The 22,674-nt window shown below is 52.5% G+C and overlaps 3 protein-coding genes across 8 annotated transcripts in view; all 3 read left to right on the forward strand.

Moving 5' to 3' along the window:
* The first annotated feature begins 921 nt into the window (after window positions 1–921).
* Chrnd (cholinergic receptor nicotinic delta subunit) lies at window positions 922–7,982 on the forward strand. 2 transcript variants are annotated; one of them, XM_087903860.1, is made up of 12 exons: window positions 922–973; window positions 1,208–1,362; window positions 1,731–1,775; window positions 2,397–2,506; window positions 2,675–2,830; window positions 3,054–3,163; window positions 3,724–3,924; window positions 4,414–4,525; window positions 4,608–4,722; window positions 5,880–6,084; window positions 6,170–6,288; window positions 6,979–7,982. In XM_087903860.1, exons 1-12 carry the CDS (start codon window positions 922–924, stop codon window positions 7,159–7,161), a joined length of 1,563 nt encoding a protein of 520 aa, XP_087759986.1. In that variant the 3' UTR covers window positions 7,162–7,982. The 2 variants fall into 2 exon arrangements, with proteins under 2 accessions (XP_087759986.1, XP_048284912.1); XM_048428955.3 differs by having other exon boundaries at window positions 1,217–1,362.
* Window positions 7,983–13,774: 5,792 nt separating this feature from the next.
* Window positions 13,775–19,397, forward strand: Chrng (cholinergic receptor nicotinic gamma subunit). 2 transcript variants are annotated; one of them, XM_048428921.3, is made up of 12 exons: window positions 13,775–13,829; window positions 14,018–14,157; window positions 14,244–14,288; window positions 14,452–14,561; window positions 15,172–15,327; window positions 16,036–16,133; window positions 16,848–17,048; window positions 17,209–17,323; window positions 17,520–17,634; window positions 18,274–18,490; window positions 18,655–18,788; window positions 19,075–19,397. In XM_048428921.3, the coding sequence occupies exons 1-12, from the start codon at window positions 13,775–13,777 to the stop codon at window positions 19,246–19,248; spliced, it is 1,560 nt and encodes a 519-aa protein (XP_048284878.2). In that variant the 3' UTR covers window positions 19,249–19,397. The 2 variants fall into 2 exon arrangements, with proteins under 2 accessions (XP_048284878.2, XP_087760042.1); XM_087903916.1 differs by lacking the exon at window positions 15,172–15,327.
* A 2,350-nt stretch (window positions 19,398–21,747) lies between these two features.
* The window catches only part of Eif4e2 (eukaryotic translation initiation factor 4E family member 2), a 28,428-nt gene continuing 27,501 nt past the window's right edge, over window positions 21,748–22,674 (forward strand). For 3 of the 4 annotated variants that reach the window (XM_048428879.3, XM_048428880.3, XM_048428876.2), the window contains exon 1: window positions 21,748–21,896. In XM_048428879.3, the coding sequence (XP_048284836.1) occupies window positions 21,877–21,896 (20 nt within the window). In that variant the 5' untranslated portion in view covers window positions 21,748–21,876. Of the gene's footprint in view, window positions 21,897–22,171; window positions 22,377–22,674 lie in introns of those variants that run through there. The other variant, XM_048428878.3, reaches the window with a different exon arrangement.

Here is a 22,674-nt window from a genome sequence, read left to right on the forward strand (position 1 = left end):
TGTAGAGCCTCACGATGCCTCGGGCACCCAGTTTGAAGATGTTTTATTTTTGTTTTGAGACAGGGTTTCTCTGTGTAACAGCTCTGGCTGTCCTGGAACTAGCTCTGTAGACCAGGCTGGCTCGAACTCACAGAGATCCGCCTGCCTATGCTTTCTGAGTGCTGGTATTAAAGACGTGCGCCACCACCACCCAGCTTAAATGTAATATCTTTAAAGACAAAAAGAATGGCGGGCTATCGAGATAACTCAGTCGGCACAGTGCTTTGCTTTACAGGCCTGGCATAACCTGAGTTCACCTCCAGAACTGTGAATTATCCTCTAACCACATATACTGTGGCAAGTGCACATCTGCACTCTCACGCACCCACACACGCACACACAGGCCAACACACACATATTAAATAGAATAAAAAATTTAAAAACAAGTAACATGGAAAACAATAGAATGATCTCCACAGGCCCACACACAAGCACAGACACAAGCGTTTACACACTAGACACATGTACACTACCATACACATATACCACATGCACAAAAGAAGCCGGAGGCAGCTGCTAACATGCCTCTTACCTCCCAAGTGACAGCTGCTGACCATGGCTACCAGCATGCTGCACACACACACACACACACACACACACACACACACACACACACACACAGTATGTGTCCCCACCCTCCACCCCCACCCTCCCAGCCCCCACCCTCCCAGCTATCTGTGTCAATCCCTGCCTGGGATCTTTGCATCCTGCCCTTGGGCTCCTGCCCTAGCTGGCAAGCCCCAACCCCCTCATCACCAGCCTTGAAGTATCTGATTGCATTTCCGGCCTCTTCTTTCCTAACCCCCAAGCCAACCCAGCACCTGTTCCATTCCACAGCCAACAGGCTGAGGAGAAGCCATAAGCCCTCATCAGAGGTGGGGGATGGCAGGGCCGGTGCCCACACTGGGGCTGCTGGCTGTCCTTCTTGTGTGTGGTAAGGGTAGACATGACCCCCTTCCCGGGGGCTGTCTGTGCCTACCTGCTCCCCCCGCCACTGCATGGCTCCCTCCCTAAGGTTATGCCTAATTCCCACTCCCACTCGGGTCTAGCTTCAGGTAACCCACTCCCAGGGAGGTGTCAGCTTCCCTCTGCTCTACCCTGACCCAGCAGGACCACAGCAAAGCTTCCTTTCTGGGGTCCAGTGACCAGACCCTGTTCCTTTCCCGAACCTCCCCAGGCAGCTGGGGTCTGAATGAGGAACAACGGCTGATCCAGCACCTGTTTAAGGAGAAGGGCTACAGGAAGGAGCTTCGGCCGGTGGCTCACAAGGAGGACAGAGTAGACGTCGCCATAAGTCTCACCCTCTCCAACCTCATTTCCCTGGTGAGTGGACCGTCCCGGACTGGGCTGGGGAGAGAAGGGACAGTCATTCTAGGCTAACCAGCTCCTCTTTCTTGAGACATGCCTGATTATTCCCCATACCAGACGGCACCGCAGGCCTATGGCTACCCAAAGCCGTCATCTCTGCCTCCCACAGCCACTGCTAGTCCCTACGCTCCCCCAGGACTCACTTCAGCAGCCTTCTGTCCATGGCTTCTCCAGTCTGCCGAGCCACCTCTATTTGTTGCTCTAGCTGGTTGGCACTGGCCCTTCAGCTGCCATGGTCCCCTGGAATTAAGGCAGATTAGTGAGTGAGTTTGGGTGAAAGTTTGATGGGAACCTTTAGGGACAGCCCTCTTGTTTGATTACAGAAAGAAGTGGAGGAGACCCTGACCACCAACGTGTGGATGGATCACGTAAGGACACCCTGCTGAGGGCTCTGGTCCCTTGTGTTCATTTCTGCTAGGAATCCACAAGCTTGTGTGGCATTCCTCTGGGAGGGTTTGACTACACCGAGCCCAACTGCCCTTCTCCACCCAGGCCTCTGATAGCTCCTAGGACATGTCCAAGAAGGCTAGGGCTCCCCTGTCCTAAAATTGCCACTCTGTCCTGACTTGCTTTGTTGTTTTGAGACAGGGTTCTCTGGTCATATTTCCCTGACTGGTCTAGAACTTACGATGTAGACCAGGCTAGCCTCAAACTCATGGGGATTCCTTTACATCTGCCTCTCGACCACTGGGATTAAAAGTGTACACCACCACATTGGCCTATACTTGCACTAGAAGTCACTCTTCTAATCAGAATATCAAAACCGGTAGAGGTTTGTAACATCAAAACAACGCCTGCCCAGGATGGAAACTGTGTTCACATCCTACACAACTGTCCACGACAGGCCTGAATCTCACTCTTTACCTACCCCCCCCATTTTTTTTGTCCCAACTCCCAGGCTTTGCTCCATCTTCCCTAGAGAAACGAGAACCACTGGGGAGGGTGGACAGTGGCAGAGCCCACTTCTGATGTGGCTTTTGGACGTCTAGGCCTGGATGGACAGCCGGCTACAATGGGATGCTAACGACTTCGGGAACATCACTATCCTGCGCTTGCCTTCTGACATGGTGTGGCTGCCGGAGATCGTGCTGGAGAACAAGTAGAGAGGAACTCTCCCAGATCTCCCTCCCTCATCCTGCTTCCCTTCCTTATGCCCCCTGGTCTGCACCTCCAGCCCTGCCTGCCTGCCCTACCTCTCCTGCCTCCTCTAGTCTGACTAGTTCCCAGGTGCACAGGGCACCCAGTGATCATGGTCCCCACCCCACAGCAATGATGGCTCCTTCAAGGTTTCTTTCGCCTGCAATGTACTTGTTTCTAACTCGGGGTCTGTGACCTGGCTGCCTCCCACCATCTTCCGCTCCTCCTGCCCCATCTCGGTCACCTACTTCCCTTTTGATTGGCAGAACTGCTCTCTCAAATTCAGGTGCGTCCACTTGAATGTCTCTCAGTCCAAGGCATGCTGCCAGGGGCAGGAGGTGGTGAGCGAAATGGTCTCAGACAGAGACCTTGGTCCCATGCTGACCAGAATCCCCTCAGACCATGGCCTTCCCCAAGTAACCTTCTCCCCCCACCCCCGCCACCACCTCCTGCCCTCAAAAGCCCCACTCAGAGGCTCATGCCCACTCTTTGCCTCTGGCTCTCTCCAGTTCACTCAAGTATACAGCCAAGGAGATCACGCTTAGCCTGATGCAGCAGGAGGAAGATGGCCGTGCCTACCCCATCGAATGGATCATCATTGACCCTGAGGGCTTCACAGGTACTTCAGAAACCATGGCGGACTGGCCCTGAAGACACACACATTGTGCTTGTGCACACACCCACACCAGCACCTCACACACTCACAGCTGGGACACCAGCATCTGTACAAGCAGGGATGGCCATGCAGACACAGCCTATACACTCACATTTACTGACCCAAAGAGACTCCAAGAAGCAGATCTGAAGGGAACAGGGACCCTCTCATCACTACCTCCCTCAACATACACAGGAGATACTTGTGAGGGTAGCAGGGACTCTGTATGGCTTCAGCTGCTGTGGTTTTTTTTTTTCCAAGAAGAGAGAAAAAAACAAAACAGACAAAAAACTATGAAAGAACCCCCCAGAAAAATTCACAGAGGGAAACTTCTTCCTCAGAAACTGAACCTGCTAGCCCAATGCCCAAAGATGACCCCACATCACCCATGAGTCCTCATCTCCCGCAGATAGTACCCTGGCCTGCTTTGCTCCACCCAAGCCATTCATTCTATACCAATGGTCCTTGGCCCCATGGGTTCCCTTCTCCAGCTTGATCCCGAGCTGTCCTTATATCTTCCTTAGAGAATGGGGAATGGGAGATAGTCCACCGGGCCGCCAAGGTCAATGTGGACCCCAACGTCCCGATGGACAGCACCAAGCACCAAGACATCACCTTCTACCTCATCATCCGCCGCAAGCCTCTCTTCTACATCATCAACATCCTGGTACCCTGCGTGCTCATCTCCTTCATGATCAACCTGGTCTTCTACCTGCCAGGCGACTGTGAGCCTCAAGCCCCACTCCCTGCCTCCCTGGCAGCCTCTCCCAAGGTTGCCTAGTGCAGGTGTTCCAACCCCGCCCTTCTCTTCGTGGTGAGGGGAGCGATGATTCCAGATGACATTGTGTATAAGTACTCAGGCAGGAGCGGCAGGCAGGCCTGGCTGCTCTTTGGTTTCTGAAATGCGTTTTGGAGGTTCTATCAGGATGCCTGGGAGCTTTCTGAGTGGCAGGTGCTGGGCACACGTAACAGTTAGTGTTGATCATTTACCCGGGGCTGGGCTCGCAATGCTTTGAGAATCAGGGAGTTTGAGGTTAGGGTGCTTGTCCAGATCTCTCAGCTAATAAGCTGTGAAGCCAGGATTTAAGACCAGGCACAAGATGCTGTCCCCTAAGATACTTATCAAGGTATTGTGAACAGCGGTAGCAGGGCCCTACTGTGGGGGGACCTTGTGGTCTCAGAGAGTGAGCTTCCAGCTAGGTCCTACTCTCCAGGTGGAGAGAAGACTTCAGTGGCCATCTCCGTGCTCCTGGCCCAATCTGTCTTCCTGTTGCTTATCTCCAAGAGGCTGCCTGCCACATCCCTGGCCATCCCCCTACTGGGCAAGTGAGTACAGCCCCGCCCACACTCAGCCCTGCCCATGCCTCTACCCTTAGTCCCCAGTTCCTGGCACGGTGTGTACCCTCAGGTTCCTGCTCTTCGGCATGGTGCTGGTCACCATGGTTGTGGTGATCTGCGTCATCGTGCTCAACATCCACTTCCGGACACCCAGTACCCACGTGCTGTCCGAGGGAGTCAAGAAGGTGAGTGAGGGTTTGTCTAAAGGTGGAAGACAAGGCCTGGCCAGGAGGAGCGGTGAGAATGATGGGTATACGGAGACATACGAGCCACAAAAGCCCTCGTCCTGTGGTGCAGAAGGAGGACCTGGGTTCGATCCTCGGCCCCACTAAACTTTAAAAAATCAGGGGTCAGTTAGATGGCTCAGTGGGTTGGAGCATTTGCCACCAAGCTTGACCACCTTAGTTTGATCCCCAGGAACCACGTGATATAAGGGGAGAACCAACTCCTGCAGGAGGTAGGGACACTTGTGCGCGGTGTGTGCGCGCACACACACGTACATTGCACATAAACAAATGCAATTTAAAAAGTAAAACAAAATTAGTAAGTAATGTTGGTGAGGACACGGAGGACAGTGCTTGAGACAAGCCTATCTTTTGCTCTGAGGCCAGCAGGCTCTTCTGGAACAGGTCGTCTCCGTGATGATGGTTTCTGTAGTTCTATAATGGCTTTTGCCTTTAATTGCTTGAAGGGAGAGCTCAACATTTGGACTTTTATTTATTTGAGATGGGATTTTACTATACAGCTCATCAAAAAGAGGCGGGGGAGCTGTGTATATAGCTCAGTTGGAAGAGGACTTGCCTAGCATGCAAAAGACCCAATACTGAATGTGAACCCAGTCTGATGGCACAGGCCTATGATCCCAGTGGGAGGGTCAGAAATTCAAGGCCATTCTCAGTTCTACGTGGTGAGTTCTAGGCTAACCTGGGATACATGAGACCTGACTCAAATAAAGAAGAGGAGGAGGAGGAGGAGGAAGAGAAGGAGAAAGAGGAGGAGAGGGAAGAAAAGGAGGAGGCTGGGGAGTGGCTCAGTGATAAAGTGTATGCTCAAACTCTTAATTCTGCTGCTTCAGCCTTCTGAATGCTGGAATTGAAGGGACACATCCCCACCCTCAGCCTTTTTTGTTTTTAAGATTTATTTTCAGGAATTGAGTTCTGCTCTGTGCTGTGAGTCATGAGGGAGAGCTGAGAGCATCTTACATGCTAATCGGTGGGGGATCCGGGAAACAGATGATGGGGTCCACCTGGGAGCTACGTGTGGCAACCAGGGATATCAGAACGTGTAAAAGTCACTCTGTGTTCGTGAAATGACCTGTCTTGTGTCCCCTTGCCTGCTAAAGTTCTTCCTGGAGACCCTGCCCAAGCTCCTGCACATGTCCCACCCAGCAGAGGAAGACTCTGGCCCCAGGACTCTCATCCGGAGGAGCAGCTCCCTGGGCTACATCTCCAAGGCCGAGGAGTATTTCTCCCTCAAGTCCCGCAGTGACCTCATGTTTGAGAAGCAATCAGAGCGGCACGGCCTGGCCCGGCGCCTCACCACTGCCCGTGAGTTCTGGGAGCCTGGAGCTTGGCCCACGCTGGGAAGGGGGCACGAATAGGCATCACTCCAGCGGCTGATCTATGTCCACAGGAAAGCCCCCAGCAAGCTCTGAGCAGGCCCAACAGGAGCTTTTCAATGAACTGAAGCCAGCTATGGATGGGGCAAACTTCATTGTCAACCATATGAGGGATCAAAACAGTTACAATGAGGTGAGTGACCTGGGCTCAACATGAAATCAGACGTTCCAGAAGTGTACTCAAGAGATTTCTGTCTTCCCTCATATACTTCACACCTCACGTGTACACCCAGAAGAGGTGCATGGTGGGTAAGGGTCCCGCGCTGTATGTTCTCCCAGGAAAGCAAGATTCCTTCATGAAACCCCACAGCCTCACACTGGGCCAGGCACAAACTCAGGGGCCCAAACAGACACATAAGCTTACCCCACCGGGACACATTCCATGTCCTTTTAGGGTTCCTCCTTTCTGCTCAGATACTCCAGACAGAGTCAGATGTTTATTAAATTTGTTTTATTATTATGTTTCTTTTGGGGTACTAGAGACTGACTCAGAGTCTGATGCATGCTGGGAAAGTGCTACACCACTGAGCTACACCCCCAGCCCAGCACCTGATCTTTCAAAGGCAGCTGTACTGGGCTGTCTATTCTTAAGCAACTTCTTAACAGTTCTCTGTTAGATACTCCTGCTCACACATGGCTGGAAGCATCCCTGGATGGCTTAGGCTGTCCTGACCCACCCTATCTGATGCAAGCCTCAAGGGGCCCCCACAGACACACAGAAGCCAAGTCTATGTGCCTCCATTTCTGGGGTGCTAACATATGGGCATGCTTCTGCAGTCTGAGGACCTCCCTCACCCCCACGGTGTCTTGGCCCTCCTTGTAGGAGAAGGACAACTGGAACCAGGTGGCCCGCACAGTGGACCGTCTCTGCCTCTTTGTGGTGACACCCGTGATGGTGGTGGGCACAGCCTGGATCTTCCTGCAGGGGGTCTATAACCAGCCCCCACCCCAGCCTTTCCCTGGGGACCCCTTCTCTTATAATGAAAAGGACCGGCGCTTCATCTAGAGCAGGCATGAGTCGACAGCCAGGAAGACAGTAGTCTGAGACTAGCCATTCGTTCCTGGCCTTGAGGTTGGGCCTAGCCGATGCCGTGTGGCTGGACTAAGGTCATGGTAGGGAGAGGCCCCATCCCAGGAGCAATTCCTTTCCAAATAAAGGAGAAGGAACTGAGATGGACTGAGAGTGGACATGCTGGAGGGAGGCCCCAGGGCTGGGGGAGAGGCAAGGGGCTTGCTCAGGGGCTAGGGAGTAACACTGGGACTAGCTCCTGGGAGAGCTCTGTAAGGAGACCCCCAACCCCGACTCTTCTCTGCCTGCTCCCTTCCAGGGCAGGTCAGACCTAAGCATCCTCTTTCTTCTTCTTCCTTCCCCACCTGCCCCTCAAACTCAAGCTCCCAGACCCCACCTGGGGCCCAAGAGAAGGTGCTTTCCTCTTTATTCCCCAAGGGAAGGAGGTTATCTATGGTGAGGGACTGTTCAGAATGTCATCTTCTGGCTGTTGATCCCTTGGTCATTCTATCTGGGTCCTTCTAAGAAGCTGAGGACTGGTGTGGGAGGGTCATGCTTGACATCGATTAAACCCCATCAGCCTGAGTCACATGTATTTCAGAGGACCAGACCCCAGCCCCCCTAAAGTTCCCTTACAGCAAGTCCTTTCCTCCTTGTCCCCAGGTTCCCCAAACCACGGTTACTTTGTAATACACGAGACATACCTGTGATAAAGAATTATCCCAAGTTCAAATTTAGATGTGTACCCGGTTGTCTTATTTGCTGACCACAACTGTCAGCCCTGTCTTAAAGGAGGCTGGCATTCAGAACTATCCAAGTCCTGTGAGGAGCAAGGAGGCTAGGCCTGAGTGTAGGTAGCCTGCAAAGCCCGCCTCCTGAGTCACACCTGAGGCAGTCCCTGCCACTGTACCTGGCGGTTCAGAGTAACATGTAGAATGAGGTACAGGTGAGGATATGTTCCATCAAAGAACAGTCGCTAAGACAGGGTGGCTCTTGCTGAGCATGGTGGCATGTGCCTCTCACCCCAGTATTTAGAAGACAGAGGCGTAGATCTCTTTAAGTTTGAGACCAGCCAGGGATACACAGTGAGACCCTGGTTCACTAAACAAAAGCAAAAGCAAGCAAACAAACAAAAAAGACACAGTGGTCTCCCCTCCCACCCTCCCACTCTCTTTAGGAAGCCAGCAACAGTGGCTCTGCAGAAACGTTCCCCTAACAGCAGCCACGGGGATGGGTAAACCGGAAAGGGGGTCTTTCCGGTAGAACGTGGTAGGACCTCCAGATGAGAACTGAGCTGTTTCCGAGTTCTGGACTCTCAGAACTGTGGGGGCTAATAAATGTGTTTGGGGGAGCAGAGTCTGTGGTGGTTTGTTTCGCTCACGGTATGCTCTTCAGAGCCATGCCACGCCTGTCACAGCCTTAGTTTTACCTTTTTTATGATGCTGGGGGTGGAACCCACAGGCCTGCACAAGCATCCCCATCATTTAGCTGCACCCCAAGCCTTCGCTTCAGGATCTCCATCTGCAGTATGCATGCACTAAGCCCCATTCACAAGTTGTTAACACCGAATCTGCTGGTTGGGGTAAAAAGGACCTGTGTTCTAGAAACTTATGGAACTCCAAGGATCATTTCTTGTCCTGGTCCTCAATTGTGGGCTTGGGTGGAAGGACACAGGTCAGAGGGGGTTTGTGCCCAGGATTCCTGCATCCTATTGTAGCAGACAGGTGACAATGGCCCAGTTAGTCACCTCCTTGTTGTACAGAGGTAAGGTCATCACAGCTCAATATATTTTCTCAGAGTGAAATGGTGATACCATTTGGTCCTGACAGCGGCAGGGAAGATTTGTCATCTTGAGACTTGACTGAGGAAAAGGAAAACCCATTTCAACCCCAAACTGACCCTAATTACATTCATACAAACTCAAGGTGAAGTTCAGGAAAAGCAGCTTGACCCAACACATACCAGATAAGCAGGGAGTCCAGGCCTCCCAGAATTACCCATCCATCCCTCTACACAAAGACCTGGAAGAGGGCCTCATCTGCCATGACTGGCTGCTTCTCTCGGCCATTCAGCGGCACTGCTGGAATCCTGCCACAAGGTGGCGCTGCTGGCAGCAGGCCCAACGGTTAGAATGGTCCTCCTTGTCCCAGCTGAGACCTGATTCTACAGAGATGACAACCCCCAAACGCCACACCCAACCAAGGGTGCCTTTTGTGCAGCTCATCAGCACCCTGAGGTGCTGGCAGGACTGGTCCTCCATGGTTGACTTGGAACCATCTCCTTGGGATCCAGGATGTCACATTCAGAAAACCGCTTCCTAGGAGGCAGTAGGGTAACCCTGTACTCCCCAGTCCGGTAGAACTGCCGGTCTTCTCAATGGATAGCACATCTGTTATGAGTGAACTAGGCTTCAAGGACAAAACGCAATGAGCTATAGACCCAACTTAAGCCAGCAGGTGTCCTTTTCCTCAAAAATAAATTGATGGAGAAGGGTTATCTGTCTATGTGTTACTTTCATTGGTTAATAAAGAAACTGCCTTGGCCCTTTGATAGGAGAAAATTAGGTAGGCGGAGTAAACAGTACAGAATGCTGGGAGAAAGAAAGCAGAGGCAGGCAGTCGCCATGAGTCTCCTCTCCAAGACAGACGCAGGTTAGGACCTCTCCCGGTAAGCCATGACCTCGTGGTGGTATACAGATTATTAGATATGGGTTAATCAATATGTAAGAGATAGCCAATAAGAGGCTACAGATAATGGGCCAGGCAGTGTTTAAATGAATACAGTTTCCGTGTAATTATTTCGGGTAAAACTAGCAGGGCGGTGGGAAGCAGCCCGCTACTCCTTCTACAATAAATAAATAAAAATAAAAATGTAACTGGAGACATCAAATTCTTGCCCATCTAGACTGACTTCCACATCTCCCCGACCTTATTCCTCATGCTTGCTGCCCCAGGTTGGGAGCTGACCGCCACAGTTTCATATCTTACAGCTATGTTCCGGCAGGAAAGGAGGCTCCATTTATTGGCCTTTCCCGTCAGCTCAGGGGGGGAAGCAATCATCCAGTATGCACAGGGCCCTGGGTTTGATCTCCAGCATCCCCGTCAAACCCAGTCTGGTAGTCCTGGCAGTTGGGAAGGCAGAGGCATGAAGCTTAGGAGCTCAGCTTTTCCTTAGCTACATAGCTGGCCTGAAGCCAGCCTGGGCTACACAAGACGGACTCCAAAAGTTAATTAATCAATTACGAAAAAGCTGTAGGCTTTGAAAAACGGGTGGGAGGCAAGTCAGCTCGCTCAGTGAGCAAGAGCTTTTGCCATAGAAGCCTGACGACCCAGGTTCTATTCCCCCAAAACCCGCATAAAAGTAGAAGGGAGAACCCATTCTCAAATGTTGCTCTCTGGGTCGGGTGTGGCAGTGTACGCCTTTAAAGTCAGCACTTGGGAGACAGAAGCAGGTGGATCTGTGAGTTCAAGGCCAATCTTATCTGCAGAGTAAGTTCCAGGACGTCCAGGGCTAGCTAAGAAACCCTGTCTTGAGAAAAAAAAAATGTTGCTTTCTGACCTACACACACACACACACACCATGGCCATGGCATGTGCAGGTCCCTCAAACACATAATTCTACAATAATAATATAAACTTAAAAAAAGAACTTCCTATAAACCCCTGGAGCATCTAGTCTTAGTTAGGGTTTCTGTTGCTGTGACCAAGAGCAGGTTGGAGAGGAAAGGGTTTATTTTAGCTTATAGTTTTAGTCCGTCATAGATGGAAGTCAGGGGAGTTAGGAACTAAAGCAAAGGCCACGGAGAAGCACTGTTTTACTGGAGTGTTCATAGCTTCCTCAGCTTGCCCTCTTACACAATTCAGAATCATCTACCCTGGGTGGCATTGCCTTTCCTGAGCTGGGCTCACTCACATCTAGCATTAATCAAGAAAATGCCCAACAGGCTTGCCTACAGGCAATCTGGACGGAGGCATTTTCTCAACTGAGATTCCTCCTCCTGGATACTGCTAGCTTGTGTCAAGTTGACAATAAACAAACATGCAGACAACAACAAGCCAGGCTCCTTTGTGAACCAATGTAGTCATGTAATGATTCGATCCAAGGTATGTGAGCCATACCTGTAAATTCAGACTCTCCTGACTGACCCGGTCATAGACTGAAAAGGTGTAGATGAAAAATGTATGCCTGGCTGGCCTCAAACTCACAAAGATCCGCCTGCCTCTGCCTCCCGAGTGCTGGGATTAAAGGCGTGTGTTGCCAGCACCTGGCCTTTTCCTTGTTCTTATTCATTGATCTACAAAGCATGATAATTATTTGCACAGCACTGACACTCCATTAAGAACTCCGTTCAGCCCGTGGGTACTGGGGAGGAGTCACTCGTCTCCTTTCCCAGCCTTTGTAATAGGTGGTGGCAAGAAAGCCGCAGCTGGAATGGAGAGAGACCTACACCCGTGCTTTTTTTCTTTGTTGGCTTTCCCTCTCCCCACTGGACTCTCCCAGGAGGTTCCACCCCTCCTAAGTGACTTGCCCTGCAGAGAGTGACAAGCCAGCTCCCAGAGCTGGGGGAACGAGCAGAAGTGACAGTCTTCGCAGGTAGGGCGGCATCACAGTACATGCGCAAGGGTGAGTGTAGGTGGGGGGAGCAGTTTTACACTCCCTTTTCTCTCCCAGACACTCGTGGCAAGGAAAGGGTGGGTGGGGTAGAGGAACGGCAGATGGCCACTGCTCACACCACTTCCTGACTACAGAGACCACTGCTCATTTTCGGCAAAGGTGCACCAGACGGGAGTTGAGTCAGACACAATGATGTCCAAGAAGAGAACGAAGGAAGTATATTTGGGGGACACCAGAGAGCAAATGAGAGGGCCAGAGGCTTCTGAAGGAGAAAGGAATCTCTGACTTTGGACCCATCAGGAAAAAAACGTCTCCCGGGTGTTTGCAGGAAAGTAGGAGCTTTCAGAGGAAACAGGGACCCAGAGCAGATCTGGCACCAAGGACAAGCCACCCACAGAGTAACTCAGTGGAAGAGATGAAGGAAGAAGACAAGTGTCACCACTGCTCCCTGCCCCCAACCATAGAGTCCTGGTGGGATATGAAGGACTTGGGGCCCTTCAGGGGGCCGGATTCTGAGTCGGGGCTGGAGAGATGACTCAGAGGTTAAGAGCACTGGCTGCTCTTCCAAAGGTCCTGAGTTCAATTCCCAGCAAGCACATGGTGACTCACAAACCATCTATAATGAAATCTGGTGCCCTCTTCTTGCACAACGCTGTATACATAATAAATAAATAAATAAATAAATAAATAAATAAATAAATAAATCTTTAAAAAATAATAAAATAGAAAATAAAACACACTACAATGTCACAAATATCTGGTGGGGTGGATGATATTGTCTCCTAGTGTCCTCCTCTGCCTGGGGCAGCTCCCAAGTGGTAGCACGTAGGGGCCAAATACTAATACATACTGACCAGACTGCTGGGAATAGCTGGCCACATGACAGGTGACCCAAGTACTGACACAGCCAGCAGTAAGTCCCTGCTTCTAGATCAGCTCCAACCCCACCTGTTAGTGGTGACAAGCCTTAAAGTAGCTGGGGCTCATTCCCCAGTCCTTTCCCCTGTAGTTACCCTCCTCTGACTCTGGGGCACACATCCTAAAGTCTGGCATGCCTGCCCCAGTGGCCTATGAGTCTCGCAAGTGGCTTGACACATCCCTGGGTCACCCCAGCCTCTCACAGGACCCGCCATTATCTGTTGGATAATTTTATGAACTGCAGCCCCATTAACAAGCCACTGCTCACATTCGAGATCCTTCTCAGCCCTCCTAATGCCAAAGCTTGCTGGCTCTGTGTCCCCTGTCTCAGGGCACGGGAGAAGATGTCCTGGTCCCCTGATTGTCAATGCCATAGTCTTGCTTTATACGTACAGCCTTCTTCTCCAGTATGTGGTCTATGGGTCACGTGCCTCCCAAGATGCAGCCCCACATTCCTGTAAATGAAAACAGGATATGACACTATCAAAAACTAGACACTCTCTAGGTGCTTCGTTTCTGTGTCTCGGTCTAGTGGACCAAGTGCTCCACAGAGGCCCTTGGCTACTGGGAAAGGGTTGAGATACTAAGTTAACATCACAGGCACCCCACGTAGAAATCCCACCTACCCATCACCTTCACAGCTCCCTGAGACAGAATGACAGTACCTGATCACCACCACCAGCCCCCTCAGCACCACCTCCCCTCCCACATCCATCTGTCCTTGGCCATTTGCGGAGTCTCCTAGCTGGAGAAAAAAATAGTTACACAACTGAAGCGACTATGTTTGAGGGCAGGACATCTCTGCTGAGGCAGTTTTGAGGGTGTCCTGTCTCTGTTGGGGATGCGTCCATTCCTCGTCCCCCTGACTGGACCAGGTAATCTGAGCCCAGACTGGACATATCCTGGAACAGCTGACAATGCTGTGGTCAGACAGCTGGTGGGGCCAGCTCGAGCTGGCACGGATGGCTAGGATGTGAACGTCGACTGACACATGACACGTCAGCCCACCCTACCCCACCCCCACTCCCAGACCTAGAGAGGTCCTGTCCCACCAGCTGCTGAGCAGAGCTGAGGCACCATGCATGGAGGCCAGGGACCTCAGCTTCTCCTGCCGCTGCTGGCTATCTGCCTGGGTGTGACACGAGGGGACCTGAGACTTGATTGGGAGGTGGGGGTGGAAGGAACAGATCAGGACCACAAGGCTACGTGGATGGAGGGTCTGGGAGTCATCTGTGCTCTCCCTAGCCCCAGCACCCTGAGTCTCCACCTTGTCCCTCTGTGTCTCCCACTCCTCTGGAATGAGTCTCCCTGTCGGTTGCAGGGGTCCAGAGCCTCAACCAAGAGGAGCGTCTGCTTGCTGACCTGATGAGAAACTACGACCCCCATCTGCGGCCCGCTGAGCACGACTCAGATGTGGTCAACGTCAGCCTGAAGCTTACCCTGACCAACCTCATCTCCCTGGTAAGCTGCAGGAGGGGAAAATGATGGACACCAGGCTCTGCTGGGAGGGAAGGGGTAGGAGATTTAGCCCTCTCTCTGTGCCCCAGAATGAGCGAGAAGAGGCCCTCACAACCAACGTCTGGATAGAAATGGTAAGGAGTCGCCTGCTGTATCTTTCTGCTTATTTCAGTTGTCATCATTCCCGCCCCGTCCCCCGCCCTCCACCCAACCTCTTGGGCCCTCTAGGCTGGCCTGCCATTCACCAGCCCTGTGGAGCCCAGGGCACAGGCTCGGCAACGGCCTCTTCATCCATAGCAGTGGTGTGATTATCGCCTGCGCTGGGACCCACAAGACTACGAAGGCCTGTGGATACTGAGGGTGCCATCCACCATGGTCTGGAGGCCAGATATCGTGTTGGAGAACAAGTGAGGAGGGGGCTTGGGCAGGAAACAAAGGGTACCAAGGTCCAGCAGGATGAGGAAAGTTGGAGGAAGGGAAAAAAGAGGAAAGGAGGGTGCTGCAAGGTGCCAGGCTGAGGGCGGGACCCCAAACACAGATATTAGTCCAGGGCACCAGACCTGACTCTAGTCCTGGCTTCCTGTAGTGTGTTAGCCACCTGGATGGGCTTTTCCCATCCCTGAAATCAGGAACCAATTTTAACAACCAGAGAAATGGTGAGAGGTCATTACAGCACACAAAAATAGTTCATCCAGGGTGAGGTACTCTGCAAGAGCTTGATAATGTTAGCTATTCTGCCGTTACTGTAGTTATGAACACCGAGAAAGAGAAGCCAGGGTTACACGGTGGTTGTGGGAGTGCTGTCTCTCCCGGCTCTGGTACTCATCTCCAGTCCAGAGCAGAGGTGATCGGGAGGTTGCTGGGGTGATGCATGAGCGTTACTAGATGAACGCCCGTCGGGAATGTGGCAATCTGGGGGTACTGGTACCCTCAGATCTCATCCATGCAAGGCAGAGAGGCTGGTCTGGGGCTGTGGGATCTCTGCCCTCAGTTCTTTATCCTGGCTTATGCAAACAGTGTGGACGGTGTGTTCGAGGTGGCCCTCTACTGCAACGTGCTCGTGTCCCCTGACGGTTGTATCTACTGGCTACCACCCGCCATCTTCCGCTCCTCCTGCTCCATCTCTGTCACCTACTTCCCCTTCGATTGGCAGAACTGCTCTCTCATCTTCCAGTGAGACCATTGAGGGAGTGGGGGAGCCTCAGGGAGCTAGGAGGGGACTGGCGGGGGGGGGCAGCATCGGAGGCACCTCAAGGCTGGGTGGCCTGGATCCATCACCTGTAGCTACTCAGGTGGTGACACCTGAATGTCTCTTCCTGCTAAGTTCTCTCACCCATCCTCCTTCATGGCTCCAGTTTCCTGCCTCTGTCCCAAGGGGAGATATTAAAATGTCTGAACTGTGTGGGTAAGAACACACAGGCATGCTGGCATACATATGGGACCATAGACAGGCAGGCTATCCTGGAAAAGAGAAACCTGGTCAAAGCCAACATATGACCCGAGCCACACCTGGGACCTCTGGTTCTCAGTTCCTTCATCCATAAGCTGTGAATGGTGATCTTGAGAGGAATTGTCAGGATTCCAAGAGGACTTGGGAAGTTGGTAGGACCCCAAAGGTCCTCTTACGATAGGCTTGTAATTCTACCCAATGGTGACAATAGAAGAGACAGAGCAGCCCTGAACCCTTTGGCCGGGCAGTAACACTGGGCACCACAGAACCTGTGTTCCCCTCCATGCTACCCTGGGACTTGATGGAGAGCTCAAGGGTGTGGCACTGTATACGTCAAGGCCCAATGCCCACAGCTGCCTTTAGATGACTGTGTCTGTGACCTCATGAGCAGGTCTCCCTTGCTTCACCTTACCCTCGCTCCTGACCCACAGGTCTCAGACTTACAGCACCAGCGAGATCAACTTGCAGCTGAGCCAGGAAGATGGACAAGTCATTGAGTGGATCTTCATCGACCCCGAGGCTTTCACAGGTAACCCCATTTGGGGACCCCTGCTAGACCAAGGCCATGCCCTCCCACACATCTCAATATGAAAACTGCGGTGTATCATCGAATATGGTTTTCAAAAGATCCCAACAGAAAGTCAGGTATGGTGGCACATGTATGTGAACCTAACCCTCCAGAGGATTCAAAGTTTGAGGCTAGCCTAGGCTACACAGGGAGACTACCTTTAAAGAGAAAGGCAGGCAAGCTGGGAAGATGGCTCTGTCGGGGAGAGCACTTACTGTAAGTTCCAGAATTCAGGTCTCCAGAGCCCACATAAACACTGGTTAGAAGTGGCAGCCTACCCTGCACAAGGCAAATGGAAAGAAACAAGGGATTCCCAGAGTAAGGCTCTGGGTTCAAGGGACAGACCGTATCTCAAAATAAATGGTAAAGAGTGATTGAGGAAGATACTTGAAGTCAATCTCTGGCTTCTATGTACATACACTACAAGCGCACACACATGCATCCATACATACACATGCACCTGCACATACGTGAGTGTATACATGCATTGCACACATAAGCATGTGTCTATATATGTGCATATATGCCACATATACCTGCAAGAAAGGAGCCAGTGAAGTTCTCACCTTTCCTACAATAATTAATCAATATTCAATCTCTATCCCACTGTGCCCCTGCGACTTGGCTGTTCAGGCCACACATTCACCCAGGCCACATTCCCTGTGCTCACCACAGAGAATGGAGAATGGGCCATCCGGCATCGACCAGCCAAGATGCTATTGGACTCTGCGGCGCCAGCAGAGGAGGCGGGCCACCAAAAAGTGGTTTTCTACCTGCTCATCCAGCGCAAGCCCCTCTTCTACGTCATCAACATCATCGCCCCCTGCGTGCTCATGTCCTCCGTCGCCATCCTCATCTACTTCCTTCCTGCCAAGGGTACCTGGGGCCGTGGGAGGGCGAGGCCAGGCCTAACTGGTCATGGCACAGAGTGGCACCACAATTCCAGGACAAGGGTAGTGGGCTCCCTGTAGGGTAAGGGATTCCTCAGGGTGTGTGGGGGGGGGACCTACTCTGAGGTCATCTTGGTCATGGGCAGCGGGCGGCCAGAAATGCACAGTGGCCATCAACGTGCTCCTGGCCCAGACCGTCTTCCTTTTCCTCGTTGCCAAGAAGGTGCCTGAGACATCCCAGGCAGTGCCGCTCATCAGCAAGTAAGGCCAGTTCCCACCCCTCACCACCCGTGCAGCACGTGCTCTACCAGTGGGCTATATCCCCAGTACCCCCTTCCCTTCCTGGGGCATTTGTCATGACCTTCTACCAGGGGACCCAAGGGAAGCAGGGTGGGTGGCACCTGGGTATGAGGTGCCTAACAGATACCCACCCTCCTGCTTGCCTGACCCGGGACAGGTACCTGACCTTCCTCATGGTGGTGACCATCCTCATTGTCGTGAACTCTGTGGTGGTGCTCAACGTGTCCTTGAGGTCCCCACACACACACTCCATGGCCCGGGGGGTCCGCAAGGCAAGGCACTTCCCTGTCCCCTTGGGCATCCATCTGTCCTTTCCAATCACATGTGACTCGCTCCACATCCATGTCCTTACTCTCTAATTCAGCAGCAAATCTATGCCATACATATCTTCAAGTCTAAAGTAGGCAAAAGATGATATCAGTGCCCAGGGATATATTATGGGTACTAACTTCTTTTAACATTCATGAAATCCCTTAAGAGGGCATTGGTGTATCGTCTCCATTAAACAAATAGGAAAACGGAGACACAGAGAGGTTAGGCAGCTTACCCAATATTACCCATAGCCAGAAAGCAGAGGAAAGAGGGTTCTGTTCTGGCTGTCTGTGTGCTCGCAGCCCACCTGTGGCAGGGAGCTGAGAACCGTGTTGCAAATGTAGATTCCCTAGGTACATTCCAGTAGCCTAGGCTATTCTAGCAGGGAGCAGACGGTAAGAGTCTGAGAAAAGTGCTCTGGTGATTCTGAAGATCACAAAAGCTCGGAGCACTGGTTCTGAGTCCAGGAGAAAGTAGTCAAACTGTACCAGGACCCAGTTGCTGCCCCTAAGGTATGGCCCTCATGCCCATCTCCTGCGTGTATTCCCAAGCTTGCCCTGGCTGCCCAAGGAGGGTCTACCAGAACAAACCCTCTACAGGTGTTCCTGAGGCTCCTGCCCCAGCTGTTACGGATGCATGTGCGCCCACGGGGCCCCGCTGCTGTCCAGGATGCCCGGTTGCGGCTCCAGAATGGCTCCTCTTCAGGGTGGCCCATCACAACTCGGGAGGAAGGGGGTCTCTATCTCCCACGCAGTGAGCTCCTCTTCAGACAGAGGCAGAGCAATGGATTGGTGCAAGCTGCACTAGAGAAGCTAGGTGAGGTCCAAGGGGTGCCGCTGAGGACAGTCCTGTCTAGTTAATGAAGACAGAGCTGGGCACAGAAGATAAATGCTGAGCAAGTGTTGGAGAGAGGGGGACCAGGTCTCTGGGGAGAACCCACAGTCCTGCTAGCTCTCTCCTACTGACTATTTTCCCAGCAGAAAATGGGTTGGAAATGAGGCAGAGCCAGGAGTTCTGTGGCAGCCTGAAGCAAGCCTCCCCAGCCATCCAGGCCTGCGTGGAGGCCTGTAACCTCATGGCCCGTGCCCGGCGCCAGCAGAGTCACTTTGACAGTGTAAGCTTGGAGCAGGGCGGGCGAGGACTCTAGTGCAGCATGGGGACAGGATAAATGGGATGTCCAGCTTAGCTCTGCCGATAGAAAAAGCAGATCTTGGAAACAGGAGGGGGAGTGAGCAATGGGACAGAGACCATCAAAGGGGACAGGTTGGTACTTAGACAGAGGTGAGAAGGCTGAAGGGCAGGGAATGGAGGCCTGCTGTGACCTAACAGTGAAAGATGGGACCCAGGCTAGATGCTGCCCCTGGTCACACCTCTACCCCACAGTGTGTTGTTGCCCTCAGGGGAATGAGGAGTGGTTCCTGGTGGGCCGTGTGCTGGACCGTGTCTGTTTCCTGGCCATGCTCTCCCTCTTCATCTGCGGCACCGCCGGCATCTTCCTGATGGCCCACTATAATCGGGTGCCTGACCTGCCATTTCCTGGGGACCCCTGCCCCTACTTGCCTTTGCCAGACTGAGCCAACCAATCACTCCTGGGCCCTGGAATCAGTTATATGTGGCCCATGCTGTCTATGAAGCTGTATCCTGGGTTGGGATCTTGAGTGTGCTCCTTGGGATATACCCAAACATCCCTGGGAGGAGAGACAGAAATAAAGAGAGAAAGGGAGTTCTGAGGTGGTTGGCGATGGGTGTGGCCGTTCATGACTTTGGGCCCAGCATCCACGAGGCAATTATTGGCCCCTACAGTCACCAGTCTTCCACTTCCTACATCCCTCTCACTTCGGCAGAGCATTACTGACTCCAAGTCACTTCGAAACCCTAAGGACTCTGCTTTGCCTTCTGTCCTTGGCTTGGTAAGGTCTTACCCTTGGAGGCCTGGGAACATTTCCTCCTTTGTAAGATGTATTATTTAATATTTTTAACTAGATGTATGTGTGTTCAGGGAGTGGGTTATGTGTGCACGAATGAAGGTGCCCTTTGGAGGCCAACAAAGGGTGTCAGAACCCTGGAGCTGGAGTCGTAGGTGGTAGTGAACAACCAGACAATGGGTGCTGGGAACTGAACTCATGTCCCCTACAAAAGCACCAAGTGTTCCTAACCACTAAGTCATCTCTCCAGCTCCAAAATCTCCCCTTTTGTGGATTTTCTCTGGAAGAAGGAGGTAGACAATGTGGGAACTCTCTTAAAAGAAGAGAACCAGTACTGGGTGGTGGTGCACGCCTTTAATCCCAGCACTAGGAAGGCAGAGGGCGGTGGATCTCAGTGAGTTGGAGGCCAGCCTGGTCTAAAAAGTGAGTTCCAGGACATCCAGGGCTGTCACACAGAGAGACCCTGTCTCAACACACAAAGAAGAAGGAGGAGGAGGAGGAGGGATAGGAGGAGGAGGAGAAGGAGGAGGAGGAAGAGGAGGAGGAGAGGAGGGGAGGGGGAGGGGAAGGAAGAGAAACAGCACTGGGTGTGGTGGAGTGTTCCTTTGATCCTAAGCACTAGGAAGGCAGAGAAAGCCAATCTCTAAGAGTCTGAGATCAGACAGGGCTACATAGTGAGACTCTGTCTCAAAAAAAAGAAGGAAGAGGAGGAGGAGGAGAAGTGGGGGTGGAGATACCTCAGTGGTTAAGAACACTGGATATTTTTCCAGGAGATCTGGGTTCAATTTCCAGCACCCACATGGTGGCTCACAACCACCCATAATTCCAGTTTCAGGAGATCCAACACCCTCTTCTGGTTTCTGCAAAACACACCTACATGATACACAGATGTACACGTGCGGGCAAAACACCCATATACATAAAATGAAAATAAACTTTTTTTTTTCAAAAAGTGCTAGGAGATGGGGGTGTGGAATGTAAGTGTGGAGTCTTGGCTCTTTTGAGGTTCAGAACACAAAAGTGTAGCCCATTTCAGCTCCCTGTCTGTCTTCTGGATACTGCAGCCTCAAATACACACCTTCAGCAGCACCTTCCCATCCATTTGATGTAATACGCCCCCCCCCGACACTGATCACAAAAGAGTTCTTACGTTTTATCATCTTTTTCCATTGTTAGAAATTCTTCACATTATGGACAGGCAAGAGACTCACCTGATCCACATTTCTCATGAGCAAGTTTGGGCCGAGAATAAGAGGAACTCCCTAGAACACTCCTTTAGGGTCCGAATTCCCATCTCTGACCCAATCGCAGACTCTAAGGAAAATTCCTGGCGCTGCAAATGTACTTTTCTTTCCCTCTCTTGTCAAAATCCAGGGCACTTGCAGGGCTAGGACCAAAGCCCCTGAGCTGGGCCTGACAGGAGAGCTCCCTCAGTTTCCCTTGTACATGTCAGGAAACAGGATGATCCCTTGAGGTTCAACTGGGGAGAAGAACATGACCTTGCTGAGTGACCAGGGGACAACAGTTCAGGGAGACTGTTTCCTCACCTGCAAACACAGTCAGAAACATCAATTTCTGCCTTTTCTCACGTCTAACAATGGAACATATTCAGCCAATGGATCAGTAAAGGTGCACAGTTGGTGGCTTTGGAGCTCCATCACCAACTGGGGAATTTATTTACTCGTTAGGAGTGTGGGGGCAAAGATTGCAATTGAGGTAGCAATTTGATAAGTGAGACCATCTCGGTTCTTGGTAGATGTCTTTTGTCACCCAGGTGTGACTTTTTCCTCCCTTCACCCAAGGCAGGGTGGTTCTCATGTATCCCAGGCTGACCTCGAACTCGCTATGTTGTCTAGACCTTCCTGCCTCCACTTCCCAAGAGCCAGAATAACGGATTTTTTGGGGGTACTTTCTCGTCCTCTACAAACACCAACGGCAAAAGATCAGCTCTGAGATGAACATTTAGGCACCATTTACTAATGGTTGCTGTGCTGACATTTCCCCTAAAATCCACGGGGAGGTTAAAGCAGATGGCCGGCTGCGTAGACAGCATTCAACGCCACACGAAGGAGACCGCGAGAGAGTCCGCCTAGATTACCCGGACCGTGACTTGCGCCGGGATTAGGCCACCCGTCAGGGAAAGAGGCCCCGCACCCGGCCTGCGCGCCAACGTTCCGCTAAGCGGCTCGTCAACCGGAAGTAGCCGGGCCCTTGACTAAGGGACCGGGCAGAGCGGAAGTCACTCCGTGAGGCAGTGGCGACAGCGGCGGCGAGAGGATGAACAACAAGTTCGACGCGTGAGTGACGCGTGGCCGCCCCCGGGGCCCCTTCCCCCAACCGTCCCCCGGGACCGCTCCCGCCGGGGCCGGGCGCGCACTCAGCCGAGCCGCTTGCTCCCGGGCCGCCGTGGCCCGAGCCTCCCTGCGCCCGCGGGCCCGACGGGGCCGGGAGAGCGCGGCCGAGGTCGCCGGGACCCCTGAGCCGCCGGACCCCGGCGCGGCGCGGGCCGGGGGAGGGGAGGCCGCACCGCCCGGAAGGAGATTTTTTTTCGGACGCCCCGCCCTGGTGGGTGCGGGCTGCCGGCGGCGTGGAGGGGCGGGACCTCGGCGCTTCGGGTGTTTCCGCAGCTTTGCTGCCTTCTCTCTGAACGCGGCTTCCCACCCGCACTCGCTCCGCGTCCTGGGAAGGTCACCTCTCCCTTCTGAACCTCGGTTTTGTCTTCTGCAAGCGGGGACTGTAACAGAGCCCGTGTCGTAGCGTTGGGCAGCTGCGATGAGGTAATGGGGCAGCCGCACTGAGTACTGTGGCCTCTCAAGTACGGAATGCTTTTCATCTGAGATCCTTTCTGCTTCCTCCCCAGCCCCACCCCCTCCCTAGTTCCTATCTTCCAACTCTTCGGGGCTGCCCACTCTCATCCCTAATTCCAACTCCGAACAGTTGGGAAGTACAGAGAAGAAATATAAAACTGTTTGGGGAGAAGCATTCCCCTCTTAATGTTGATATCTTTTTGCATTTAAAAATAATTTTCCTGTCATTTAACAGCACTTAAATTAGTATTTCACAAGGATTGTATCT

The sequence above is a fragment of the Myodes glareolus genome, chromosome 1, assembly GCF_982192425.1.
Source record: "Myodes glareolus chromosome 1, mMyoGla1.1, whole genome shotgun sequence".
NCBI classification, from domain to species: domain Eukaryota; kingdom Metazoa; phylum Chordata; class Mammalia; order Rodentia; family Cricetidae; genus Myodes; species Myodes glareolus.

Bases quoted from the DNA above. Each gene is read 5' to 3' on its own strand.
- Chrng (XM_048428921.3), top strand. From the start codon at position 13,775: ATGCATGGAGGCCAGGGACCTCAGCTTCTCCTGCCGCTGCTGGCTATC. The intron at 18,491-18,654 runs GTGAGGTCCAAG...TTTTCCCAGCAG, and splicing joins AGCTGCACTAGAGAAGCTAG to AAAATGGGTTGGAAATGAGG. The intron at 18,789-19,074 runs GTAAGCTTGGAG...TGTTGCCCTCAG, and splicing joins AGCAGAGTCACTTTGACAGT to GGGAATGAGGAGTGGTTCCT.
- Chrnd (XM_087903860.1), top strand. From the start codon at position 922: ATGGCAGGGCCGGTGCCCACACTGGGGCTGCTGGCTGTCCTTCTTGTG. The intron at 4,723-5,879 runs GTGAGTGAGGGT...TGCCTGCTAAAG, and splicing joins TGTCCGAGGGAGTCAAGAAG to TTCTTCCTGGAGACCCTGCC. The intron at 6,085-6,169 runs GTGAGTTCTGGG...CTATGTCCACAG, and splicing joins CCGGCGCCTCACCACTGCCC to GAAAGCCCCCAGCAAGCTCT.